We start from the raw sequence: 23,285 nt of genomic DNA, 5'->3' as shown, positions 1-23,285 counted from the left end.
GCGCTCGATGAGAGAAACAGAGTAGGGGGAGGCGAGGAATGAGGGAAAGCCGATCGCGTCGCGCACATGACTTGCCCTTGTTGTTCATGTTTCTGTTAGCCTTAGGGGTTTAGCGCCTCTGTGAAAGCACAAACACGCACACATACACACACGCATGCAGGCACATGTATAGAGATACACATGCATGCATGCGTACTCAGCCAGCCCTATATCAAGCACGAAAAGGGCGGAAGGGGGGGGGAAGGGGAGCTGCAGTGTAAGACGAGAGAGCCTCCTCTCTCTGCTTGCCTTCGTATCTGCGACAGCCCTCCGCGTTCTCGCCCCGGCTTCCATCAACATGCCGACATCTGCGCACACGCGCGAAGCACCGTGCCCGGCCTCCCTCCGCCCTTCGCACCCTGTTGCCTTGCCTTCAGTCGTTGCGACAGCGCTAGTGCTGCGTGGAGACGTCCACGGGCTCGTAAGGTCCCGCATCTACGTAGGGTACGAAGTCTGACCGGTGCTGCGTCGGGTACTCGACATCCCACAGCGTGAGGCCATGAGCAGGAGCCGGAGACAGGCGCTCGCGCTTGAACTTCTTGCGCGATACCTCGAAGCCGCTCTGAAAGGCGTGCTGGAGCTCTTGATCGTCCCAGAGGCCGTGGCCGCCCGCCTTGAGCGCGCTCACCATGTTGCGGATCTGATGGCGCAGGAAGGACTGCCCGACGAACCAGATAAGGACTTCGTCCTCCTGCCGCACCACCTCAATCTTGTCGAGTGTGCGGATGGTCGGGAGGTTTGTGCGGGCCTTGTGGTACTCGTGCGGCTTCGCTTGGTACGTGATGACGCGCTGGCCGTACTCGTTGAAGGTTGGCAAGGCCGCAGCGCGCTCGAGCTGAGAAAGACCGCGCTCGACCGTCACCTTCGGCGCCGCTGGCGCCTCGCCGCGCCTCAGGCCGTGACTAGTTAGCCGCTCATGCTCCGCGCTGTACGCCGAAGACACCACCGGTCCCCCTCGACCGCTTCCGGTAGAAGAAGCCGCAGCGCGCCGCAGTGCGTTCGCCATCTTGCTGTCAGCAAAGAAGCCGTAATCGTGTGTCCCTTCCATGAGACGCGCCATGCGCTGCATGCGCGGCACATCGAGGTAGCGGTCCACGTGCCACTGCAACCCCGCGTCAAACAGGGGAGGTGCAATGCGGTTCAGAATGCGGTAGCAGTACACCCGCCGCACCCCGCTGTGCCGGGCATGGAAATCCTGGTTACGGCACGGGTGACAGCTGAGAACGGCGAGCGGCTGCCGACGTTGATGCAGCCACAGCGTGGCGCGCTGCAGGATGGTGCGAGGTTGCAGCTCCACCTCGCTTGGCACGTCTACATGGCACGTTAGGCGGCGCACCGACACGCCCGTCTCTGGAATGACGGCGGCAACGACGCTAACCGTCGGCACGTCCAGCGCGACAGCCAGCGCCTCCTCCAGCACGACCTTGGCGAAGTGGCGGGAGCCAGTGCCGTAGTCTGCCGCAGCAGTAGTGGTGTTGCCAGCTGGCGCAGCATCCTTGCTGTTTCGCGTTCGTTGCACAGACTTGTACCATCCATCGAAATCACTGCCTTGATACTGCACATCCACCCGGTAGCGCGTCATGCCGGGCGGAATGACCTGCTGACCAGGGACGTACCTCTCCGGTTCACCACTCGGGAGAGTGTGCGTCGCCTCGGCAGCTCCCGCTTCGCCGATGGCTGCCAGCGGCGGGTAGTACAGGAAGTTGTCGTCCAGCAACTCCTGCTCCAACACGTCGGCACCTGCGGTGGCCGCCAACGCTGTTGGTGCCGTTGCATCTGCCGCGTCCGATACGGCACTGCCATCCTCGTCTTCGTCGACGGCGTAACCACGTTGATTGGCGTTCACGGCGCTACAGGAAGAGCGCACCAGCCGGGGCGCCGCCGTCTCTTCCGTGTACACCGAGCTTCTGCGTGACTGCTGGAGCTGCTCCTGCATCCATCGCGAGTGCCGCGCGCTGTCGGCGAACATGTCCGTGAGCCGCGCCGATGTTGCGCGTCGACGAGCTTCGTCGTCGCGGGTCTTGCCATCGACGATGGAGGCCGCATCTTGGCTTGGGGAGAAGGCGGACGGAGACGACGCTGGCGACGGCGGTGAGCTACGCGGGCTCGTTGTAACGCCTACATCTTGGTGGCCGCTGGTGAGCGAGCCAAAGCGCTTCCAGCCTTGAAAGCCGTGGCTGGCAGCACTTCCTGTAGCGGTTGTAGTCGCTGAGGGAGGCACAGCGCCCCCCTTGCCGTCCGCGTGATCCTTCGTATTATTGCTCTCGCCATCTTTACCGTTGAAAGAGCCAGTGGCGCTCGTGACGTGGCGCTGACCTACCCGTAGCGCTGAGGGGAGCGATGCCGCTGCCGCCGCCGAAGCGCTAAGGCATCGACGCAGGCGAGGTGCGCTGACGGAGGGCGTGCGCCACATGTGTGCCGCCGCAGTCGGTGCGTGCATGACGGCCCCCGTGAGCCGAAGGCGTGAATGACGCCGTCAAATGGTTCTCTTTCACGCCACGCGCCGTGTGACGTATAAAGGAGACTTGAATGGCGCTTCTCAGAGCGGGTGCGAGTGAGGGGCTGCAGTGTGCGCATGTATCTGTGCTTGTGCGTGTGTGTGTGTGGACGGGTCGCACACCTGGAAGAGGCCCCCCCTCACAAGCACAGATAGTTACAACGGGAGACAGAGAAAAGCAGGAGGGGCGAGGAGGCGATGCCCACTGGAGCCACGGTCATCCATACGCTGCCTTGAGGAACGAGAGGTGTGTGTGTATGTGGCACGATGAGGGGTCCGGCAAACAGAGCGGGGTGGGGACGCACGTGCGCACAGGTGCACGCACGCATGTCCCCACACCCTTTTTATTGCTGTGTTGTTTTTTCGGAGGGAGGCGCTCGAAACGCGGAGGCAGTCCGCAGCCAGCTTCGCTCACGAGAAAAGTAAATCGCCTCCACCACACGCCGTCGCCACCTCACTACACTGGCGGAGCCCCTTCCCTTACTTTCCCTCCCTCAAGTGATGAGGCTGCTGGCCATCTTGTCGTCTTTTCGGCGACATCCATTCAGAAAACAAACAGAAAAGGGGGCGGAGAGACTCAGCGTAAAAAAATGTTTTCTTTTTTTTTTTGCTTCGTTCAACATACTCACAGACCAGCAAGAGGACAGCACCCAAACATGATTGACCGTCCGTGCCGCCGCCGCCCCACCCTTCCCTAGCGCGCCATGAGACCCTCACGAGTACCGAACAACAAAGCCTTCGGCCTGTCCATCACATACACAAGCAACGCAGCGCACAGCGCACTCCGCAAGAGAGGGGGTGGGTGGGTGAGTGGGTGGGTCGGAGGCACCGCCAGCCGAAGAAGCAAAGACACACGCACACACACACACATATATATATATATACAAAAAGAAACGAAAGGGTAAGCCTGCCTAGTCCAAGTGGGAATAACAGCAACGACAACTTGAAACGCCACACATTGGCACGACGCACATCACCACTCCACGCAGCAAAGGAAAGGCGATGCTAAACTCCCTCAAGCACCCCGAACCACGCACCATGAAGTGAACGGCGGTGGTGAGCGGAGAGGAGAGAAGATAGAGACGCGGTGCTCAGCTCCACCGGCAGTGCTTCGCCAACGCCGCATGCCGCGTCGCAAGCAGTAACAACCTCCTAGAAGCGACGACGACAACAGGACAGGACTGCTCCCTGGCAACCCCACACACAAATCAATGCACTGAGACACCCGACCCTCTTCCTCCCCGCTGGCCCTTCCCCTGCCCTTCTCCCCACACCACCCCGCCACACGCTAGCCGGTCCTTCTAACCCCACTACCTCTCCCTCACGCCTAGCCATCTAGAGGGTGCTCTTGCGTTGCAGAAGACCACGGGTCACCACCAATGTCACCACCACAGCAGCAGGAAGAAACTTTTTTTTTGCGTTTGTGTGTGTGTGAGGGGGGGCGGGGGCGGGCTCCGTTGACTTATGTTGTGTTGGAACGCTCTAAGCCTGCACCCGCTCGAGGAGAGGGAGGGCGGGAGATGAGAGGATGCGCGCGATGACGATGACGACGATCCCGTCTCCTCCTCATCCACCTCCCTTGCCCCCCCGCCCGCCCTCTCGCAAACAAGCACATTCAGATGTCGAAAAAACAAACAAACAAAAAAAAACAGGGCGCACCCACGCATAGATCCATGCCGTCGTCACCACGGTGATGCATACCCGCCACTTCACATCGTGTGCCGTGACTCTTCTCGCTTTCTGCTCCCCTTTTCGCTTCAAAGTGGAGCGTGTGCGCTATCCAATACTCAAGCGCCGCTTGTCGTAGCACAGCAGCACCGCCACGACGGGCTTGGTGTGCCCAACAAAGCTGACAGACTGCGGGCGCTCCGTCATGAGCCCATTCCACATGCGCAGGGTGTTGTCGCTGCTCGCCGTGAAAAGGAAATTGCTGCAGTCGCTGAAGACGCCGTCCCAGACCCAGCGGTTGTGCCCGGTGAGCGGCTTGAGGGACTGGAACTCCATGCATGGCTGCGGCGACTCGTCGCTTACGCCGTCACCTAGGCCGGGGCTGGCGATGCCGTCGAAGGAGTGGATAAGAGGACCAGAGGCAGCCGCGTCGGGAGCGGCGGCGTTGTTGGTATTGCCGGCGGCAGCAGCGGCCGTCTCGGTTTCTTTCGGAGAGCTGCTGTCCGTCTTCGAGTCCGTCGTGCCGCCCTGCTGATGCTGCTGCACCTGTACCTGCACTTGCTGATCGTCGCCGCTACCAGTGTGAGACACCGTGGTCGGCGCCAGCGCCTGCGTGGGCACAAAGCGCGGCATACGTGAGTCGACGTTTTCGCTCTCCCCCGTGCCCTCGTCGCCGTTTCGAGTGCCACTCGGGCGCGTGGAGGCAGGCTGCGAAGGCGCGTTCGCTGCTGCCAGTGCAGAAGACTTCGAGCCGGCGTTTGTGTCTGTTCTGGCGGACGCCGCCGTTGAAGACGAGATCCGCAGGGCGGCCGGCACCAAGAACCGACCGACCGAGTAGTCGGCACTGCACGTCACAAGAAGCTCCGCGTTGGGCGAAATGAGCACGCGCAGGATGTACTTGTAATGCGCCTGAATCGTGTCGAACACCTCCATCTCGAGCTGCTCGGCGAGCTTCGTCGCGGCTGATGGCTGCGCTAGCTGCTCGTGCTTCGCGTCTTGCGCGGCGGAGGCGTGTCCACCGGGGCAGCTGCTGCGACTTCTGTTCGAATTTTGTTGCTGCTCGACGTGGTCCAGGAGAACAGCGCCCATGCTGTTCAGGTGCGAGGCGGCGCCGCTGGGGGTGCTGCGCGTGTTCGCCAGCTCACCGCCGATGCCATCCCCACTCATGTCCGAGGCGCGTTGCGCGTTTGAGCTGAGCTCGTTTACCACTAAAGCCGAGCGGTAGATGGCCTCACGTGGGCCGTGGTAGCTGTTATTGGCCGCCCCGCCCTCGCCGTAGGAGCTGGCACTCCCCATCAGTGTCAGACGCAGCGGCGGCACACCAGAGGTGCTCTCGGAAGCCGATATTTTCCCGGGGCTCTTATAGGGCGATGGCTGCACAGAGCCTGAGAGGCTCATAGCGTGCGGGTCCTGCTGCCCCGGCGGGGTGACCGGCAGGTCGTTGCTGGTGGCAACGCCGATGATCAGGGGCTGCGTCGCGCTTCGGCTGGAGGCCGTGGCCGCCTTGCTCCCGCGCACCGAGGCGTCGCGGGCGAGTCGGATGAAGTGCACCTTGCCTACGTTGGTCGCCACGGCCGCCCACCTGCCAAGAGGCTCTATCGCGATGCTGCGGATAGCGCTGTAGTCGTTGGCGAAGTTTATGTCCTGCAGCGGCGCACGACCAAAAGCCTTTGCGCGTTCCTCCTCTGCGGAGGCCACCGCTGCAGCCTTGGCGGTTTGCGCCTCCCCTGCCTTGGTGCCTGCTCCGCCCGACGCGGTGATTGGACTGCAATCCGAGATTTTGCTTGCCGCGGCGGCTTTGTGGTGCGAGAGGCCCTTCATCTCCAACGCGACACTGGCGACGATGGAGGGGAGGTGCCACATGGACACCTGGCCCATTTGGTTCCCCGTCAGCAGATAGCGACGGTCTGGGGACACGGCACTGCAGGTGATGGCGGCTCCCGTTGCAATGTCCTTTAGCATCCGCAGTGTTACAGCGGATCGGGTGTCGAAGAAGCGGATGTGCCCGTCTTCGCTCGTTGCGATAAGGAGGAAGGCGGCCTCGCGACACGGCGCGCTGCCCAGCAGCGCAGCTGTGTCCACCATGGCGACGGTGCTGAGCAGCTGATCGTTTAGCGTCGTCGACGTTGTGGAGTCCGTCAGCTGACGCGACGAGCCGGACATGGTGCTGCTCTGCTCATCGTTGTTGCAGTTGTGCGCTAGTGGCACTGCCGCTAGACTCGTGAAGTTCATCGAGCTCTGGCTCTCGAACGAGGAGTAGACCGGCGGGGCCTGGTTCGTGCTGCTGCTGCTGCTGCTGCTGCAACCGGTGCCTGCGCCACTGCCAGTTCCCGCGCCCCCGCCGCTGTGCAGGAAAGTGCCGAGGTCATACAGGCGCAGAGCCCCAAAGCCTGCCACGGCCAGATAGCCCGTATCCGGCAGCAAGAAGAGGCTGTTGATCTGCGAGTCCTGGAAGACAAAGCTCTTGACGGTGCGACCCGAGGTAGCGTCCCAGAGCCGTATCTGCTTGTCATAGGACGCGGATACAACGACAACCGAGGCCATCCTTGCCGGTGCGGTGACGTCTTCCGCTGTTCTTCGTGGGCGAATGTAGCGTGCGCGTTGGTGCTCGAATATGTGTCGGTACACTAGTTAGGCGTCATTCATTGGCATGAAGCGTTCGCCCATGCGATCACATACATAAAGGGGGGGGGAGAGGGAGGGAGGGAGGGAGGGAGGGAGGGAGGCATGCGCGCAGTTTGAAGGGTGCACGGGGCAAAGAGGGAGGGGTGGGGGTTGTGTGCTGAGCGAGTAGGTGAGCGTGATGGTGCAGAGACCGTGAGCGACACGGAGACAGGGAGACATGGGCGAGTGAGTAAACGAAAAGATGCAAAGCTGCCCATTTCAAGCAGAGGCCTCGCACCTGCACATGTGCCCCGCGGTGCACGCGAGAGGCAGGGATGAACACGGTCAGTGAACACCCCGACGCGGCATCCTCGCCGCACCAGCCACTCAACCGATGAATGCCAGAAGTGGACGCATAGATGGAGCCGTCACGTGGGCTGCCATGGGCAGCCAGATGAGCCCCGCAGCAGACCCCGCAATGATCACCTCTTGAATCAGCGGAGCAGCACACACGTGCCACCCATGGGCGCCTCCCCCTTTGAGCTTCTGCTCTGGAGGCGCTTATCTGCTACGCGTGCATGAAGCGAGCAAGAGGATAGGTAAGGTGGGAAGGGGCGGTGGCGGCTTGTTGGCCGCTACAGATGATGCCGGAGTAGTCCCCGCTGTTTGTTTGACAAGCGTTGTTCAAGAGGAAACACGCCGAAAGCGGGAGGAAGTTGGGTGATCGTGGTGGGTGGGGCTGAGCGGAAGCACCGGCGAGGGATGCGGAGGCGGTAGTTAGCGATGGCACTTCTGAAGCAGAATAAGAACGCTTGTGTGACGACAGCGGCAACACCGTGTGCAGTTGTGCGCGTGTGACATGATGAACACGACAGGAGAAGGTGTGGAGAGTTGATGACACACACACACACACACACACACACACAGAAGGAGGTGCGCCAAGAGGGTATGCAAGAAGCATTGCGCATGTTGACCCCTCTTGCACTCCGGCCAGCGAAGGGCAACAATGTGCGCACCTGAGGCTAACTGCAGGCGAGGGAAAGGGGAAAGTCTTCACGGGCTGCACAAGTCTTAAAGAGGAAAGGAGGTGCTCCATTCGCTGTGCCAGGCGTACTGCGCTTGCACGCGCACTACCGCTGCCACACACCGAAGACGAGCGCACATTTTCTTCAGAACCATTGCAACGCATGCATCGCCGTTCCGCTGTGCGTCCCGTTTTCTACGTCCCTTCACACATGCTTCTCTTTTTGGAAGCGGCTTGTCGACGTGCGTGTAGTACGCGCATCTGAGTAGAAGACGACACATGCGCAAAGTCAAGCGAGGCCTTTTTCTCAGCGTGTCTATTCGACCATGAACATCTTCGGAAACAGACGCATACACAACCACAGTTCACCTGCCTCTGTTGCATCACGGCTATGTCGTGGAACCGGATCCAACCAACACCGTTCGGCGTCGTTCAGTCCAGCGCAAGGCCACGGCAGCACACAGCGCAGGCTCGGCCCGGGATCACGCTCAACGCCACCGCAGCAAAGCCAGAGCAGAGACAACACAGGAGGTGGATGCGCATATTTGTGGGACCGTCGACACAATTTGCAGCGCACTGGTACGAACGCGATCATGGCCGTAGGTCTCTGCGGCACCGCGTTGACCCACACCTGTCCGCCGACACCAAGAGCCCGCTGGCCATGCCCGAGGGCAGGCTGCCGGCTGCTTGGCCTCCCCATACAGAGCGGGCACTTGAAGTGTGGTGCCACGCTGAGGTGGCCCGCATCATCAGGGATTCATAGAAAAGACAGTAAACGAAAAGCGATGGAGTGAAAGAACAAATAGGGAGGGAGGGGAAATAGAGAATGACGCACAGGAACGCACACGGATGCCCATCCGGTGCACGCGGACGCGGACGCCGTCCTCTGCATGCAGGCGCGTGAGTGGGTCTGTGCGCGAGCTCGCTGCGGGTGGGCTGGTAGACGAGCAGAAGGTAAAGTTCACAAGGGGGAAGCTGAAAGAAAAACAAAAACAGTCGGGCGCCCGAGAAAGATTTGGGGGGGGGGGGGCTGAGCACATGTTAGGCAGAGAGAAAGGGGTGGAAGACGAGGTCAGTGTGGTCGGCATCGTTGCGACAGAAAGAGAGGGATTTGTTTCACAAGGCATACACACAAGGCAAGCCGAGATAGAGGAGGGGAAGGGCTGCAGGGAGGGGGGGGGGGTGTATGTGCATGTGCGAGGCCGCGGGAGGTGTGGCAGGGGTACAAGAGTGTATACGTAGAGCGTTCACAAAGTAAGGGATGATTTGCCAATGGCACGGTGCCGTAAGATAAAAACAAACAAAACCGGAAGGTGGAGTGCGTGTGTGTGTGTGGGCGGGCGCTGCCACGAAGAGGGCGGGGCTCCACTCTTCGAGAAAGGTAGGAGATTATCACAGGTCGAAGGAAGACATCGAGCACAAAGAAAAAACACCTAAGGGAGTACGAGGAGAAGACAGAAGCACGCACGCACGTAATGAAATGCAATGGTCTTCTTCCCGGACGAGGGAGGGGGAGGGGGGGCGGGGGTATACACCAACGGCAGCAACGCCCCTTTCCTCCCCCCAAAAAAACCATCGAGCACAACTAGCACAACGTGCAAAACAAAAAAAAAAAACATTCAGATTAGAGAGAGGAAGAGAGCAGTACACTATACAACAAGTGTGTGTGTGTGTGTGTGACGGCCCAGCGGAGACGAGTGAGCTGTGATGAGACGTGCCGCACGAGTGAAAAGAAAGAGAGAGAGGGGGGGGGTTGCCCTGATTTCGCCAATCGCCTCCCCACACACACACACACACATTCACGTACACCGAGAGCGAGAGCTCATACTTGTCATGGGACTTCGGGGAGCCCTTTTTCCGTCTCTATGCCTCGTCAATCCGAGGCGGATGCGTTCGCCGCCTCCTTCGCTGACTTCGTCCTGGCCGCGCTCGCCTTCTCCATCTGCGCTTTGATCAGCTCCGCCTCATCCTTGCGGGCCTGCCGGCGCAGCAGCTTGCCAGACAAGTTGCGCGGCACTTCACTGACAATGCGCACACCGCCGTGCAGCCGCTTGTGCGGGGGCATGCGCGACATGACGAAGCGGTACAGCTCGTCCGACGCACGCACGGCGTCTTTGGGAGACACTGACGGCTGGAGAGACACAAGCGCACGCGGGTTCTCGAAGCTCACGTCGCGCGGGTCCGGCACGCCAATCACCACGCAGTCCTTCACCCACGGGTGCGTCAGCAAGAGCGCCTCCAGGGAAGCCGGCGACACCTGAAAGCCCTTGTACTTGATCAGCTCCTTCAGCCGGTCCGTGATGACGAGCTCGCCGGCCTCAGCGTCGAACTTGCCGATGTCGCCAGTGCGGTACCAGCCGTCCTGCATGCACATGGCCGTGTCCTCATCGCGCAAATAGCCCTTCATCATCTGCGGACCACGCACCCACACCTCACCCTCCGCGCCGGGCTCTGCGTCGATGCCGCAAGACTTGTCTGTGCCGCTCTGCTGGCTGTCGTCTACCTTCACGATGCGTAGCTCCGTGTCCGCCACAAGCACACCGCAGGCGCCTGGCACCTTGTGCCGCAGCCCATTGGGCACCGTCACGGCCGGCGCCATCTCCGTCATGCCGTAGGCCTGCGTGACGGAGACTCTGGGCAGCATCTTCTCTATCGCCTCCACCGTCTCGGGGCCGAGCGGGGCTGCCCCGCAGCAGAAGCGCTTGAGCGACGACAGGTCCGTGTGCTTCACCTTGTCCGCGTTCTTGAGCAGCGAGATGAGGATCGGCGGGGCGACGAGGTTGATCGTCGCCTTGTACTTCTCGGACGCCTTTAGGTAGTCCTCGACGGTGTACTTGTACATGACGATCTGCATCACGCCGTGGGCGTAGCCAGCGTTGAGACAGGCAGTGAAGCCGTAGATGTGGAAGAATGGCAGGATCGTGATGCCCGCGTCGTCCGGCGAGAACTCGAAGGCCGCCCCCAGCTGCTCCGAGTTGGCGATGAGTGCTCGATTCGACAGCTTCACACCCTTGGACAAGCCGCCCGTGCCGCTGGAGAAGGGGATGACGACGGTATCGTCGAGGGAGGCGCCCTTCAGCCCATCGTAGCTGCGCGGCACAGGCCAGATGTACCACCTCTTGAAGAAGTCCTCCGGGTAGTGGATGGCCACCTTCCTGCCCGTGTCCTTCTCCACAATGGCGACGGCCTCCTCAAGCTGCTTGCGGAAGTAACGCATGCCGAGAATGACCTTGGCGTTGGTCTCTGTCATGAAGTATGCGAGAAGCGACGGCTCCGCGATTGCGTTCACCGGGGAGACGAGGGCGCCGAGGCGCAACGCACCGTACACCACAGGGCCGTAAATAATAGTATTCAGCATGCACATGCACACCACATCGCCCTTGCGGACCTTGGCGTGATGGTACAGCGCTCGCGCGCACCAGTCGGTGGCCTGTATGACCTTGGAGTAGGTCAGCTCCTTGCCGTTTTCCGCCTGAACGGCAGCGATTTTCTTCGGGTCCTTCGCCTTTATACGCTTCATGAGGTACTCGTAGAGGGTTCTCTCCGTGTTCACCTTGTCCATCACCGAGGGAAACCGCGACTTATAGACATGCGTTCCCGCATCTGCGGCGGCCGACGTGGCTGTGGCTGTAGCGGAGGGGGTCGACGTCGTAGAGGCAAAGCGGACCTGCTGCGTCAGTGCCATGGCTGCCGCGACGGGTCTCAAGAACGGCGTCAGGGCATGTGAAGACGACGACACCGTCAACGCGCGCGGTGCTTCAACGGGTATGCTTCGACCAGCAAGCAGGCCGTTGCTACGGCAAGCAACACCTCTACCGCAGCGCTGCGCGCCGAGGACGCTCGCCCACCGAATCTTATTGCGGAGCATGCTGACAGTGTATGTATGGGTGCAAGAGAATACTAGGCACAACTTCTTTCCCGTTGCCGCTGTGCTATGATGGCGCGACACCGTGTCTTTATCCGTGAATCTGAGCGGAGGCGCAGCGCACGCCAGCACTGAAAAAGGCGAGCCGAAAAAGACACAGGGGAGAAGGGGGGAGGAAAAGGGGGGAGGGCGGCACGAGAGAGGCCGAGGGAATGGCCCGGGGCAACACGCGGACGACAACAACGAAAACAAGAAGAAACGTCTTAGAAGCAGAGGAAAAGATGCAGCGATGAAGAAGAACGATCGCGTCAAACTCGCGTGTCAAGGAGGCACGTTTGATTGAATTTTTCTCGGTTGGTGGCCGTATGCGTGACTGTATGTAATGCAGGGACTCCGAGAGAGGAGGGAGGGGGAGGGAGGGAGGGAGGGAGGGGAGGTTGTCAATGACGGACTCTGGCACAAAAAGAGGGAGGGGGGAAGGGGGAGGCGGCTGATAAAAGGGCAAGAACAATTTAGAACAGAGAAGAAATAGCGAGGAAACTTCGTAAGCAATAAGCAACGTCGAATTGCGGTAGCGGGAGGGGGGCCGTACACACGCACACACACACAGAGCGAGGGAGCGAGGCAGGGGACAAAAACGAGCAGCAACGAGACAAAGACGAAGCAGAGCGAAGCGTTCGAAAAGGGGTGGAGCGAAGAAGAGGGAAAAAAAAGAAAGGACGGATCGAGTCACAGAGCCGCCCGTTTTTTTTTTTTGCGTTCGGAAACGTGTAGGCAGAACAAGTCGATGGCAAGCAGAGCGGAGGAGGAGGAGATAAAAGGAAGCGGAAAAAAAACAAAGAAAGGCAAGGGGGAGGGAGGGAAGGAGGGAGGAGGGAGAAAGTCACGTCGCACACACAAGTACACGGCACAACTGATGTGAGATGGCCGAACGGCTGAGCACACGCTCCAACAACAACAAAATTATGGATTCGAGAGAGAAGGATTACGAGGGTGCGGGTGTGTGGCGCGAAACGTAGAGATGAGAGAGCGTGGTGTCACCGTCCAGTTGAAGTAGGCGCCCTCTGCGACTCTGAGCGTGTGCGTGTGTGTGTGCGTGTGCCTGTCGTTCTTTGCTGTGAGTTTGTATTGTGCTAGTGGACTAAGAAGAAAGAACAGAAGACTTGTCTCGTTTTTCTCATGAACTTCAGAAGCAGGGGAAAGCTAAAGACGGGGAAGGGCCAGCGGCAGAGCGATTTTTTTTTTTGCTATTTACGCCTGTCTGTGCGTTGTCGCCTTACAGGGCGAGCACAGACGACGGGAGAGGGGGAGAGATCGCTTGATGGGCGCACACGCAAAGAAACTACTCGAAATGCAGTGAGAAGCCAAGCGAGGGAGGGAGAGGAAGGGAGGGAGAGAGGGTGGGTGTGTGCGTGTGCGTGAGAAAGGGAACGTCGCAATGCAGCTAATCTTGCGATAGGAGGGGGAAGAGAGACGTGTTTAACTCGAAAGGATGTGAGGGTGTGAGAGAAGGACCACACGAACACACACGAGAAAAAAAGAGCACATAAACCAATGAAGGCACACACCCCACCAAAGGGATAGCCGCACATGACATGCGGAGAGAAACGAGAGAGGTGCGCGTGCGTGCGTATGTGTGTGTGTGTGGAGATAGTGAGTCGGATAGTCACACGACATGAGAAACAGAAACACAAAACAGGTGAAAGCGAGAAGGGCAGGTGTGAAAAGGAGCAGGAGGGGAGGGGGAGTGGAGGATGCCGGGGCATGTCGCCATGCATGGGGGGTGGAGCTTCCCACTGACGAGGACACACAGACATACACATATGCGCATACGCCTTTTCCTTCGCCAGCGTGCGAGAGGGGGCGAGAGAGATGGAAGAGGAAAAGCGAGAGAGTTACACCAACACCGTTAGTGCGTCAGCATAACTGTCTTCATCGATCCGACTTCTGGGGCGGTGTGTGCGGACGTGCCGCTTACACATCGAGGGCCATACAGGCCGGCACAGAGCGCGTTTCTTCTACAAGAGTATAGCTGCACGTGTATGCCTGTGCTTGTGTGCGCACGAGAATACCGTGCCGTCCATCCCTCCAGTTTCCTGCCCCACCGGGTGTAGATACGAAGGGGGTCGGATGGGCGGGGGTCTTACTCAGAGGGCACGGACAGTGAAACTAACGAGAGAGAAGGGGGCCATGAAGTCCACTGGGGCCCATTCTCATAGGAAGTGGAGGCTGGAGTTGCCACTGAGAGATACAACTCAGGTAGCCGTTGCCGCAGAGAGAGAGAGTGCGTGTGTGTGAAAGAAAGAAGAGCAGCTCAACCGCCCTTCCCGTGATCTCCCGTCGCGCCGTTATGCCCCCGAGGAGAGAGCGCAAGGTGGGACAAGAGCGAAGCGAGCAAACAACAAAAAAAACACGCAATTTTTCGTTCCCGCAGGAACTCGTGCACGCACCTGCTGACTTCGGAGGAGGGGGCGCCGCTGGGGTCCGTCCTTAGTGTTCGCTGTCCGAGGCAGCGCCTTCACCGTGACATATGCATGCATGCGCAGTTATTGCCCTCGCTCGTGTGCGATTAGAGCGAGAGGGCGAGCGAAGAGTGGAGTTATTCCATTGAGGAGTATCATCCCTTGTTCTCACCTGGTCAAGGGCGATGTCGCAAACGTGTTTGACATTGCCGGGTAGGCCGGGCAGCTGACCTCTGCATTCCGCTCATACGGTATTGATGCTTATCGTTTCGATAGTTTCCACGAAAGTGCTACGCCCACTCCTTCCCACATCCATCATGCCTCTCGCCCGGCGGCAGAGACAACGGAGGGGGGATGGCTGGCCGGGGTGGGATCAAGTTGATCGCACAGACAAGATAGCAAGCACCAGCTTACATCTTCCCTAACGTAAGAGGGGCGCAAAGAAAGCTACCACGCCCCACATGCGTATATTCACCCGTGTGTGGCGGCCGGAGGCCGCCCGAAAGAAACAGCGGAGGCCCCCTCCCTCGGCACACGAAGGCGAAACCCTTTTGCATTGAGAAGGAAAGAGAGACAACGTCGACGAAGAGAAAAAGCCAGAAAAGTTCGCGACTAAAGTGTGAGGAACAGAACGTGGAGAGAAGGGGAACGGAAGGAGATGCACGCGTGTGGCTCCTCCTGATCGCCTCTCCCGAAGAGGCCTAGAACGTCCGCTCTCCGTAGACCACCTCGACAAAACAGCCGGATCGTCTGTTTCGTGTTTTCCCTTTTCCTTTTCCCCACTGCAGGGAGTTGCATCGCATAATTCCTTACTCGGTGCAGGAGGTAAGAAGAGGGAGGAGAAGAGAGGCGAGACGCGTCATCGTGCCTCCCTTCCTCGATAGACCTGCACACGACACACTCTCTCTACTTGCATCTATATGTATGTACCTATGCGCACGCACAACATCAGAACAAGGAATCAGGCTGTGTGTGTGCGTGTATGTATGTGTGCGCTTGAGTTCGGATGCTGTTTTGTATGCACAGGTGTGAGTGGGCGACCGTGTGCTGCATCGGAGTGTGCTGCTCTGAGAGTGGGAAAAAGGGAGGGAACAGAGAGGAGGGCGGGGGAGAGAAATCAATGAAGTCGTGCTGGGGAAAAGAAGAACATCCTCTGTCGCCGATGCAGAGCGCGCACACGCTGCGCTTCGCGCATGCTGCGTATTTGTGTTGTTCTTGTTTCTGAGTGCCTGTTTATGCCGCCGTTCACTCCGACAGCCGCTCTTCTTTCCTACTGCTGCACCAGCACGCTGATAACCCGCGAGGCCAAATGTCGTGGTGGCATGCCCTCCTCTCGCAGAATGCAGACTTGCATCGAGGATTCGCCAAGGAGCCAGGCCCTACCAACACCGTTCGGCGTCGTTCAGTCCAGCGCAAGGCCACGGCAGCACACAGCGCAGGCTCGGCCCGGGATCACGCTCAACGCCACCGCAACGCAGCCAGAGCAGAGACAACACAGGAGGTGGATGCGCATATTTGTGGGACCGTCGGCACAATTCGCAGCGCACTGGTACGAACGCGATCATGGCCGTAGGTCTCTGCGGCACCGCGCTGACCCACACCTGTCCGCCGACACCAAGAGCCCGCTGGCCATGCCCGAGGGCAGGCTGCCGGCTGCTTGGCCTCCCCATACAGAGCGGGCACTTGAAGTGTGGTGCCACGCTGAGGTGGCCCGCATCATCAGGGTAGCGCAAGTGATCTATGAAAGGAGAGCAAGCACGCACGAGAAGAGCAGCGATCGCAGCGCGAGCGGAGAAGCAGTCAAGACAGAGACGAGGAGGGAGAAGAAAACTACGTCGGAGAACGACGTGGAAAACGAAGGCGTCGTCCATGCAAGAGCGATAAGGCGGTGAAGATCGTTGGCGGCGCGGCAGCAGCTCACAGAAACACACCTCTGCACAGACGCGCAAAGGGAAGAGGGGGCTTGCAGGGACGAGAAGGAGAGACAGAGCGAGGGGAATCAAAAGAAACGTAGGCGCAGAGTTTCATGTTCCACATGCGAGCTCATTCAGTCTACACGGAAGCCATGCGGCGGTGCAGACCACCTGTGACATTTACTGTAGGCGAGGAGGTCGCCGCTGTTCTTGGTGATGGCTTTGTGTGTGCGATTCGCTTCGCCTTCCCTCTCCGCAGCCGCCGCCACACAACAGCCGGTTTCGCTCGTCTCCTCCCTGTCCCCATCTGCAAGCACGGCTACTACCACTATTGTGCGTTTTACTACAACTGCGGCACCTCTGCAACCGGGGCGCACATGCACACCCGCTCTCTTCGTCCCTTCGGCACCCCTCCCTCATGTATTCATTCTTTCAGTTGCCCTCACCGCTATCGGTGTTCTGCCCCTTCAGCAGCGCCACCTCATCCTGGCGCACCTGACGCCGCATCACCTTGCCAGCGGCGTTGCGAGGAATCTCGTCCACGACGCGCACACCGCCGTGCAGCCGCTTGTGCGGGGGCATGCTTATCATCACGAAGCGGTACAGCTCGTCCGACGCACGGACGGCGTCCTCTGGGGACACAGAGGGCTGCAGCACGACGAGCGCACGCGGGTTCTCGAAGCTCACGTCGCGCGGGTCCGGCACGCCAATCACCACGCAGTCCTTCACCCACGGGTGCGTCAGCAAGAGCGCCTCCAGGGAAGCCGGCGACACCTGAAAGCCCTTGTACTTGATCAGCTCCTTCAGCCGGTCCGTGATCATCAGCTCGTCAGTCTCCAGCATCTTGCCGATGTCGCCAGTGCGGTACCAGCCGTCCTGCATGCACATGGCCGTGTCCTCATCGCGCAAATAGCCCTTCATCATCTGCGGACCACGCACCCACACCTCACCCTCCGCGCCGGGCTCTGCGTCGATGCCGCAAGACTTATCCGCGCCGCTCTGCTGGCTGTCGTCCACCTTCACGATGCGTAGCTCCGTGTCGGGTATCAGGCTCCCGCAGCAGCCTGGCGTGCACCGTTGGCCCCACAGCGGTGCCGTCACCGTCGGCGCCATCTCCGTCATGCCGTAGCCCTGGGTGACAGCGCAGCCAGGGATCAGCTGCTCCACCGTGTCCACCACGTCCGCTCCAAGCGGCGCCGACGAGGAGCAGAAGCGCTTGAGCGACGACAGGTCGTGCCGCTTCACCTTGTCCGCGTTCTTCACCAGCGAGATGAGGATCGGCGGGGCGACGAGGTTGACCGTCGCCTTGTACTTCTCAATCGCGCGCACGTAGTCCTCGGCCGAGTACTTGGACATCACCACCTGCGTCGCGGCGTAGGCGAACATGCAGTTCATGCACGCCGTGAACCCGAAGACGTGAAACAGCGGAAGAACGGTCACGGCGGTGTCCTGCGAGCCAACGCCGAACGCGCTGGCGGACTGCTCCGAGCACGCAATGAGCGCACGGTTCGTCAGCTGCACACCCTTCGGCATGCCGGTCGTGCCGCTCGAGAAGAGGATGGCCACGGTGTCGTTCGGCGTGGCCCCCTTCAGCCCGTCGTAGTCCGCAGGGATCTCGGGAGCGTCTGTCTTGAAGAACTCCTCCGGGTACAGCACCTGGACCTTCCGCCCGGTCTCCTGCTCTACCAGCGCCACGGCCTCCGCGAGCTGCTTCTGGAAGAAGTGCATGCCCAGCACCACCTTCGCACCGTTCGCCTTGAAGTGGTACGCCAGCGTCGACGCCGTTGCCACGGCGTTCACCGTCGACGCGATCGCGCCGAGGCGCAGCGTGCCGTACACCAGCGGGCCGTACACGATCGTGTTCAGCATGCACAGGCACACAACGTCGCCCTTCCGCACGCCATGCTGGTGCAGTGCTTTCGCCGCGTGCTCCGTCGCCTTCATCAGCTCCGGGTACGTGAGTGTCTTGCCCGTCTCCGCCTGCACCGCAGCGATTTTCTTCGGGTCCGCCGCCGCCATGCGCTTCATCAGATACCCGTACAACGTCGTCTCCCGGTTCACCTTGTCCATCACCGACGGCAGCTTCGACTTGTAGATGCGCATGTCCTCCGCCGCCCGCGGTGCCGCCGTGGACATGAAGTACCAGCGCCGCGGCTGATGCAGTCCCACCGGCGCAGCAAGCCCACAGGCAAAGCCGCTAGTCGTGCTGCCGCGGCCGATAAAGGGGAGGGGGTATACATGGAGGAACGATAGCTGTAGGCAACGGATGCAGCTGGTCCACCAACAAAGGAATGCATGCCGGATCTGTTGAGGCGGCCCATTCTGTTTCGGAGCATTGGCATGTACGCGTAGACGGCGGGCGAGGGGTGGGGGGGGAAGAAAAGCCAGACTCTTTGGTGAGCCACGCAGATCACAAGGATAGGTCGAGGGTGCAGAAAAGTGGAAAAGGCTCAGGAGTGGCCCAATGCCCTCGAGTGACCCACGCGTTACGCGAAGTCAGTGAGGCACGAGCAGGGGGGGGGGCAATCGGGCAAGATATAGGCCACGGGCGATGAAGATAAAAGGGGCGGTGAGTGAAGATGAAGGAGGCGGTGGTGGTGGCAACAAGAACAAAACTTCATCCTAGTAAAAAGAGGTTCGAGGCAGGCACGCACATGCACACCGACACCCACACCAAAGAAGGGTGTTTGGGGCGGGGTAAGTGGGCAACACAGCGAACGCGAAGCAAAGGGCGGTGGGGAGGGAAGGGGTGAAGCAGGTTCAAGTGGTAGGAGCCGAAAACAACAACGGCAATCAGGNTTTTTTTGTCTTTCTTCAGCGGCAGCGGCAGAAAAGACGGTGAAGCAGCGAGAAAGAAGGGGGAGAGAGAAGCGGCGAATTGTGTTTTGCGCGCGTATTGTGTTTATGTGTGTGTGTAACGAGGAGAGAGGGAGGCAGCGAGAGCGAGCGGGACAGATGGTGACACAAAGCCAAAGAAACGAAAACCAAACAGCGCAGCCGATGTGGATGTACAACTCGATATAAACGATAGCGTTGGACTTCTTTAGTGTCGTTGTTGCTCTTGTAGCGGTGGCTGCCGCTCTTTGCGTTTTCACGGGCTAAGGGGAATTCGTTCGTTGCCTTTCTTTGCGTACCCGTCACGTTCGGAAGATGTACATACTAGTGGAAGGAGAAGGTCGTGTGAGCTTTTTCTCCTCGTTCGTGATTCACGATGGTGATGCGTGGGTGCCGTTCCACGCGGTGATAGGGAGTTGAACGAAAGGAGAAGAGAAGAGAGGTGGCGGGTGGGGTGGGAAGGGAGAGGCACGGTGATGGTGATAATGCCGCCAGTGGGTGAAACGGCGTTAGTGGTGGAAGAATGGGGCCGTTGGATAGGTGATTAAAAAGAGGAGGGAAGTGAGGAAGCGGGGGAACGAGGGTGGGGCATGAGATTTGCGGTGCAGCGACATGATTGCGGCCTCTGTTTAGAAGAGGGAGGAACAGAACGAAAAACCAGTGGCCAACACCAGGTATTGCGCGACTGCCGACAAGAGTAAAGCGAAACGGACGAAAAACGGCGTTACTTCACCCCTAGCAGCGGGATACAGAGTTCTTTCGTATTGTAAAAAGGCATCTATTGGCATTCTCTTTCCTTGCCTCATACTGTCGACCGACACGCTCGCCGTGCGAGCCTCGAAAAGCGCGTGGGATGTGCGATCACCACAGCCACTGCGTGCATACCCGCTCACTTAGGGGGGGGAGGAGGAGGGGAGAGAGATGCAGCACCCAAAGGAAGAGAGCTGCTCGTCAACGGAGACAGCTCATCAGACGTTTTTTTGTTGGTTGCGACGCGACACGGCTTTCGCTTTTTGCCATTTTCATTTTCTCATCCCTTTCGTTCATTTCATCATACAGCATTGAAGTCGCTGTCGCAACCACCCTTTGGTTGCAGGAGGGCACAGACATGAAGACGCATACAACACCAGGTACATTCGTTGTCAACGCCGCGACTCAAATCAGGAGAAAGCGAGAAAACAACAACTAAAACGCGAAAGTGAGATGGAATACGCCAAAGAGAAAGGCACCTCGGTGGAGAGGGGGACTGCAAAAAGCTGGTCGAACGCTTTAAGGGCCCATTAGTACCCACGGGGGCTAGGGGTGGGGGTGGCAGAGGGCAGTGAAAAAGAGAAGCAAGACCCTTACGCCACTCGAAATAGCTCCACACACACACATGTGCATACACATGCACACAAGCACATTGTCTTGAGGAGAGGGGGCGAAGTGGGAGAAAGCGTCAACCAGGAAGCCGAGAAAAAGAAAAAAAAAGGGGGGGGGAGGGGGAAGGGCACTTGAAAAGGGAACGAAAAGATGGGGGAGGGCGGAAACAACAACAAAATATGTTTCGTTTTGGACGAGCGTATAAGCAGCAAGACAGGCGACGCAACGCCACGCTGGAGAGAGAAAGAGAGCGAGCTGGACGGAGGAGGAGGAGGAGGAGGAGGAGGAGGAGGGGGGAGAAAAGGCAAAGCGATGATACCGGTATGCAGACAGCCTCAGGTCCAGAGAGAGGGGATCCGAATACACAGACACCTCCTTCTTTTTTTTTTTAATCAACTAGCACCATCAGAGAGATGGAGAGAAAACGGAAAGTGCCGTGCAATCCACTCCAGCACTTGAGACACACACACATGCACATACCTACAGGGGATAAAAACAGGACAGCAGGCGCTCTACGAAAAAAAAAGCGAACAAACAACAAGAGGACGACGCACCATCAGCAGCTCGATTATTGAGGTATAAGGCAGGCGAAAAGAGAGCGCAGAAAAAAAGAGAACGAACAAAGGCCGGCGTTGGCAGTGGGGAAGAGGGTGGTGTCTCAAGCAGCAGTACCAGCACGTATGTGAGCCGCCCGACAAGGTGGTGGTGGTGCCGGTTACGCGAGACGGAAGTAACAAGTACACCACCAGATGCAGAGAAGAAAGCAAACAGCAGCGCGAGTGAGCCTGCGGATGGCGGGGACGTGTTCCAACCCCAAACAGCACACAGACGTAAAACAACAACAAAATGCAACCACAAAAACGAAAGAGAAACACACGCACTGACATCGCGAAAACGCACTGGCAGATGGGACTCGGAGGAGGGGGAGGGGCAAGCTGCTTTCGCGTTGAGGCAGAGTAAAATGCAGGTAGCGCAAAGAGCACGAGGGCTTGGACACCCACACCCACACAGGCTGTTGCATATTCGCCTTGAATCATCTCCCAAACTACGCAGCTGCAGTGGTAGTAGTAGCGGTACCTTCCTTGGTAGTCTCTGGTGCACCGCTATCGCTGTTCTGCCCCTTCAGCAGCGCCACCTCATCCTGGCGCACCTGACGCCGCATCACCTTGCCAGCGGCGTTGCGAGGAATCTCGTCCACGACGCGCACACCGCCGTGCAGCCGCTTGTGCGGGGGCATGCTTATCATCACGAAGCGGTACAGCTCGTCCGACGCACGGACGGCGTCCTCTGGGGACACAGAGGGCTGCAGCACGACGAGCGCACGCGGGTTCTCGAAGCTCACGTCGCGCGGGTCCGGCACGCCAATCACCACGCAGTCCTTCACCCACGGGTGCGTCAGCAAGAGCGCCTCCAGGGAAGCCGGCGACACCTGAAAGCCCTTGTACTTGATCAGCTCCTTCAGCCGGTCCGTGATCATCAGCTCGTCAGTCTCCAGCATCTTGCCGATGTCGCCAGTGCGGTACCAGCCGTCCTGCATGCACATGGCCGTGTCCTCATCGCGCAAATAGCCCTTCATCATCTGCGGACCACGCACCCACACCTCACCCTCCGCGCCGGGCTCTGCGTCGATGCCGCAAGACTTATCCGCGCCGCTCTGCTGGCTGTCGTCCACCTTCACGATGCGTAGCTCCGTGTCGGGTATCAGGCTCCCGCAGCAGCCTGGCGTGCACCGTTGGCCCCACAGCGGTGCCGTCACCGTCGGCGCCATCTCCGTCATGCCGTAGCCCTGGGTGACAGCGCAGCCAGGGATCAGCTGCTCCACCGTGTCCACCACGTCCGCTCCAAGCGGCGCCGACGAGGAGCAGAAGCGCTTGAGCGACGACAGGTCGTGCCGCTTCACCTTGTCCGCGTTCTTCACCAGCGAGATGAGGATCGGCGGGGCGACGAGGTTGACCGTCGCCTTGTACTTCTCAATCGCGCGCACGTAGTCCTCGGCCGAGTACTTGGACATCACCACCTGCGTCGCGGCGTAGGCGAACATGCAGTTCATGCACGCCGTGAACCCGAAGACGTGAAACAGCGGAAGAACGGTCACGGCGGTGTCCTGCGAGCCAACGCCGAACGCGCTGGCGGACTGCTCCGAGCACGCAATGAGCGCACGGTTCGTCAGCTGCACACCCTTCGGCATGCCGGTCGTGCCGCTCGAGAAGAGGATGGCCACGGTGTCGTTCGGCGTGGCCCCCTTCAGCCCGTCGTAGTCCGCAGGGATCTCGGGAGCGTCTGTCTTGAAGAACTCCTCCGGGTACAGCACCTGGACCTTCCGCCCGGTCTCCTGCTCTACCAGCGCCACGGCCTCCGCGAGCTGCTTCTGGAAGAAGTGCATGCCCAGCACCACCTTCGCACCGTTCGCCTTGAAGTGGTACGCCAGCGTCGACGCCGTTGCCACGGCGTTCACCGTCGACGCGATCGCGCCGAGGCGCAGCGTGCCGTACACCAGCGGGCCGTACACGATCGTGTTCAGCATGCACAGGCACACAACGTCGCCCTTCCGCACGCCATGCTGGTGCAGTGCTTTCGCCGCGTGCTCCGTCGCCTTCATCAGCTCCGGGTACGTGAGTGTCTTGCCCGTCTCCGCCTGCACCGCAGCGATTTTCTTCGGGTCCGCCGCCGCCATGCGCTTCATCAGATACCCGTACAACGTCGTCTCCCGGTTCACCTTGTCCATCACCGACGGCAGCTTCGACTTGTAGATGCGCATGTCCTCCGCCGCCCGCGGTGCCGCCGTGGACATGAAGTACCAGCGCCGCGGCTGATGCAGTCCCACCGGCGCAGCAAGCCCACAGGCAAAGCCGCTAGTCGTGCTGCCGCGGCCGATAAAGGGGAGGGGGTATACATGGAGGAACGATAGCTGTAGGCAACGGATGCAGCTGGTCCACCAACAAAGGAATGCATGCCGGATCTGTTGAGGCGGCCCATTCTGTTTCGGAGCATTGGCATGTACGCGTAGACGGCGGGC

The 23,285-nt window shown here is 59.7% G+C and overlaps 5 protein-coding genes across 5 annotated transcripts; all 5 read right to left on the bottom strand.

The window, feature by feature from the left end:
* Positions 1–430: 430 nt before the first annotated feature.
* LINJ_19_0990 (tRNA pseudouridine synthase A-like protein) lies at positions 431–2,008 on the bottom strand (the record flags this gene model as incomplete). The annotated part of the gene is made up of 1 exon (XM_001465023.1): positions 431–2,008. The coding sequence occupies one exon, from the start codon at positions 2,006–2,008 to the stop codon at positions 431–433; it is 1,578 nt and encodes a 525-aa protein (XP_001465060.1).
* Positions 2,009–4,312: 2,304 nt separating this feature from the next.
* LINJ_19_0980 (conserved hypothetical protein) lies at positions 4,313–6,748 on the bottom strand (the record flags this gene model as incomplete). Its single annotated transcript, XM_001465022.1, has 1 exon — positions 4,313–6,748. The coding sequence occupies one exon, from the start codon at positions 6,746–6,748 to the stop codon at positions 4,313–4,315; it is 2,436 nt and encodes an 811-aa protein (XP_001465059.1).
* Positions 6,749–9,705: 2,957 nt separating this feature from the next.
* On the bottom strand, positions 9,706–11,517 carry LINJ_19_0970 (4-coumarate:coa ligase-like protein; the record flags this gene model as incomplete). Its single annotated transcript, XM_001465021.1, has 1 exon — positions 9,706–11,517. One exon carries the CDS (start codon positions 11,515–11,517, stop codon positions 9,706–9,708), a length of 1,812 nt encoding a protein of 603 aa, XP_001465058.1.
* Positions 11,518–16,504: 4,987 nt separating this feature from the next.
* LINJ_19_0960 (4-coumarate:coa ligase-like protein) lies at positions 16,505–18,208 on the bottom strand (the record flags this gene model as incomplete). The annotated part of the gene is made up of 1 exon (XM_003392379.1): positions 16,505–18,208. One exon carries the CDS (start codon positions 18,206–18,208, stop codon positions 16,505–16,507), a length of 1,704 nt encoding a protein of 567 aa, XP_003392427.1.
* A 3,106-nt stretch (positions 18,209–21,314) lies between these two features.
* LINJ_19_0950 (4-coumarate:coa ligase-like protein) lies at positions 21,315–23,060 on the bottom strand (the record flags this gene model as incomplete). The annotated part of the gene is made up of 1 exon (XM_001465012.1): positions 21,315–23,060. The coding sequence occupies one exon, from the start codon at positions 23,058–23,060 to the stop codon at positions 21,315–21,317; it is 1,746 nt and encodes a 581-aa protein (XP_001465049.1).
* Between the last annotated feature and the right edge of the window lie 225 nt (positions 23,061–23,285).

The sequence above is a fragment of the Leishmania infantum genome, chromosome 19 (genome assembly GCF_000002875.2).
Source record: "Leishmania infantum JPCM5 genome chromosome 19".
NCBI lineage: Eukaryota > Euglenozoa > Kinetoplastea > Trypanosomatida > Trypanosomatidae > Leishmania > Leishmania infantum.
The sequence above is the reverse complement of the archived record's forward strand: the minus strand, read 5'-3'. Positions and strand labels throughout refer to the sequence as shown.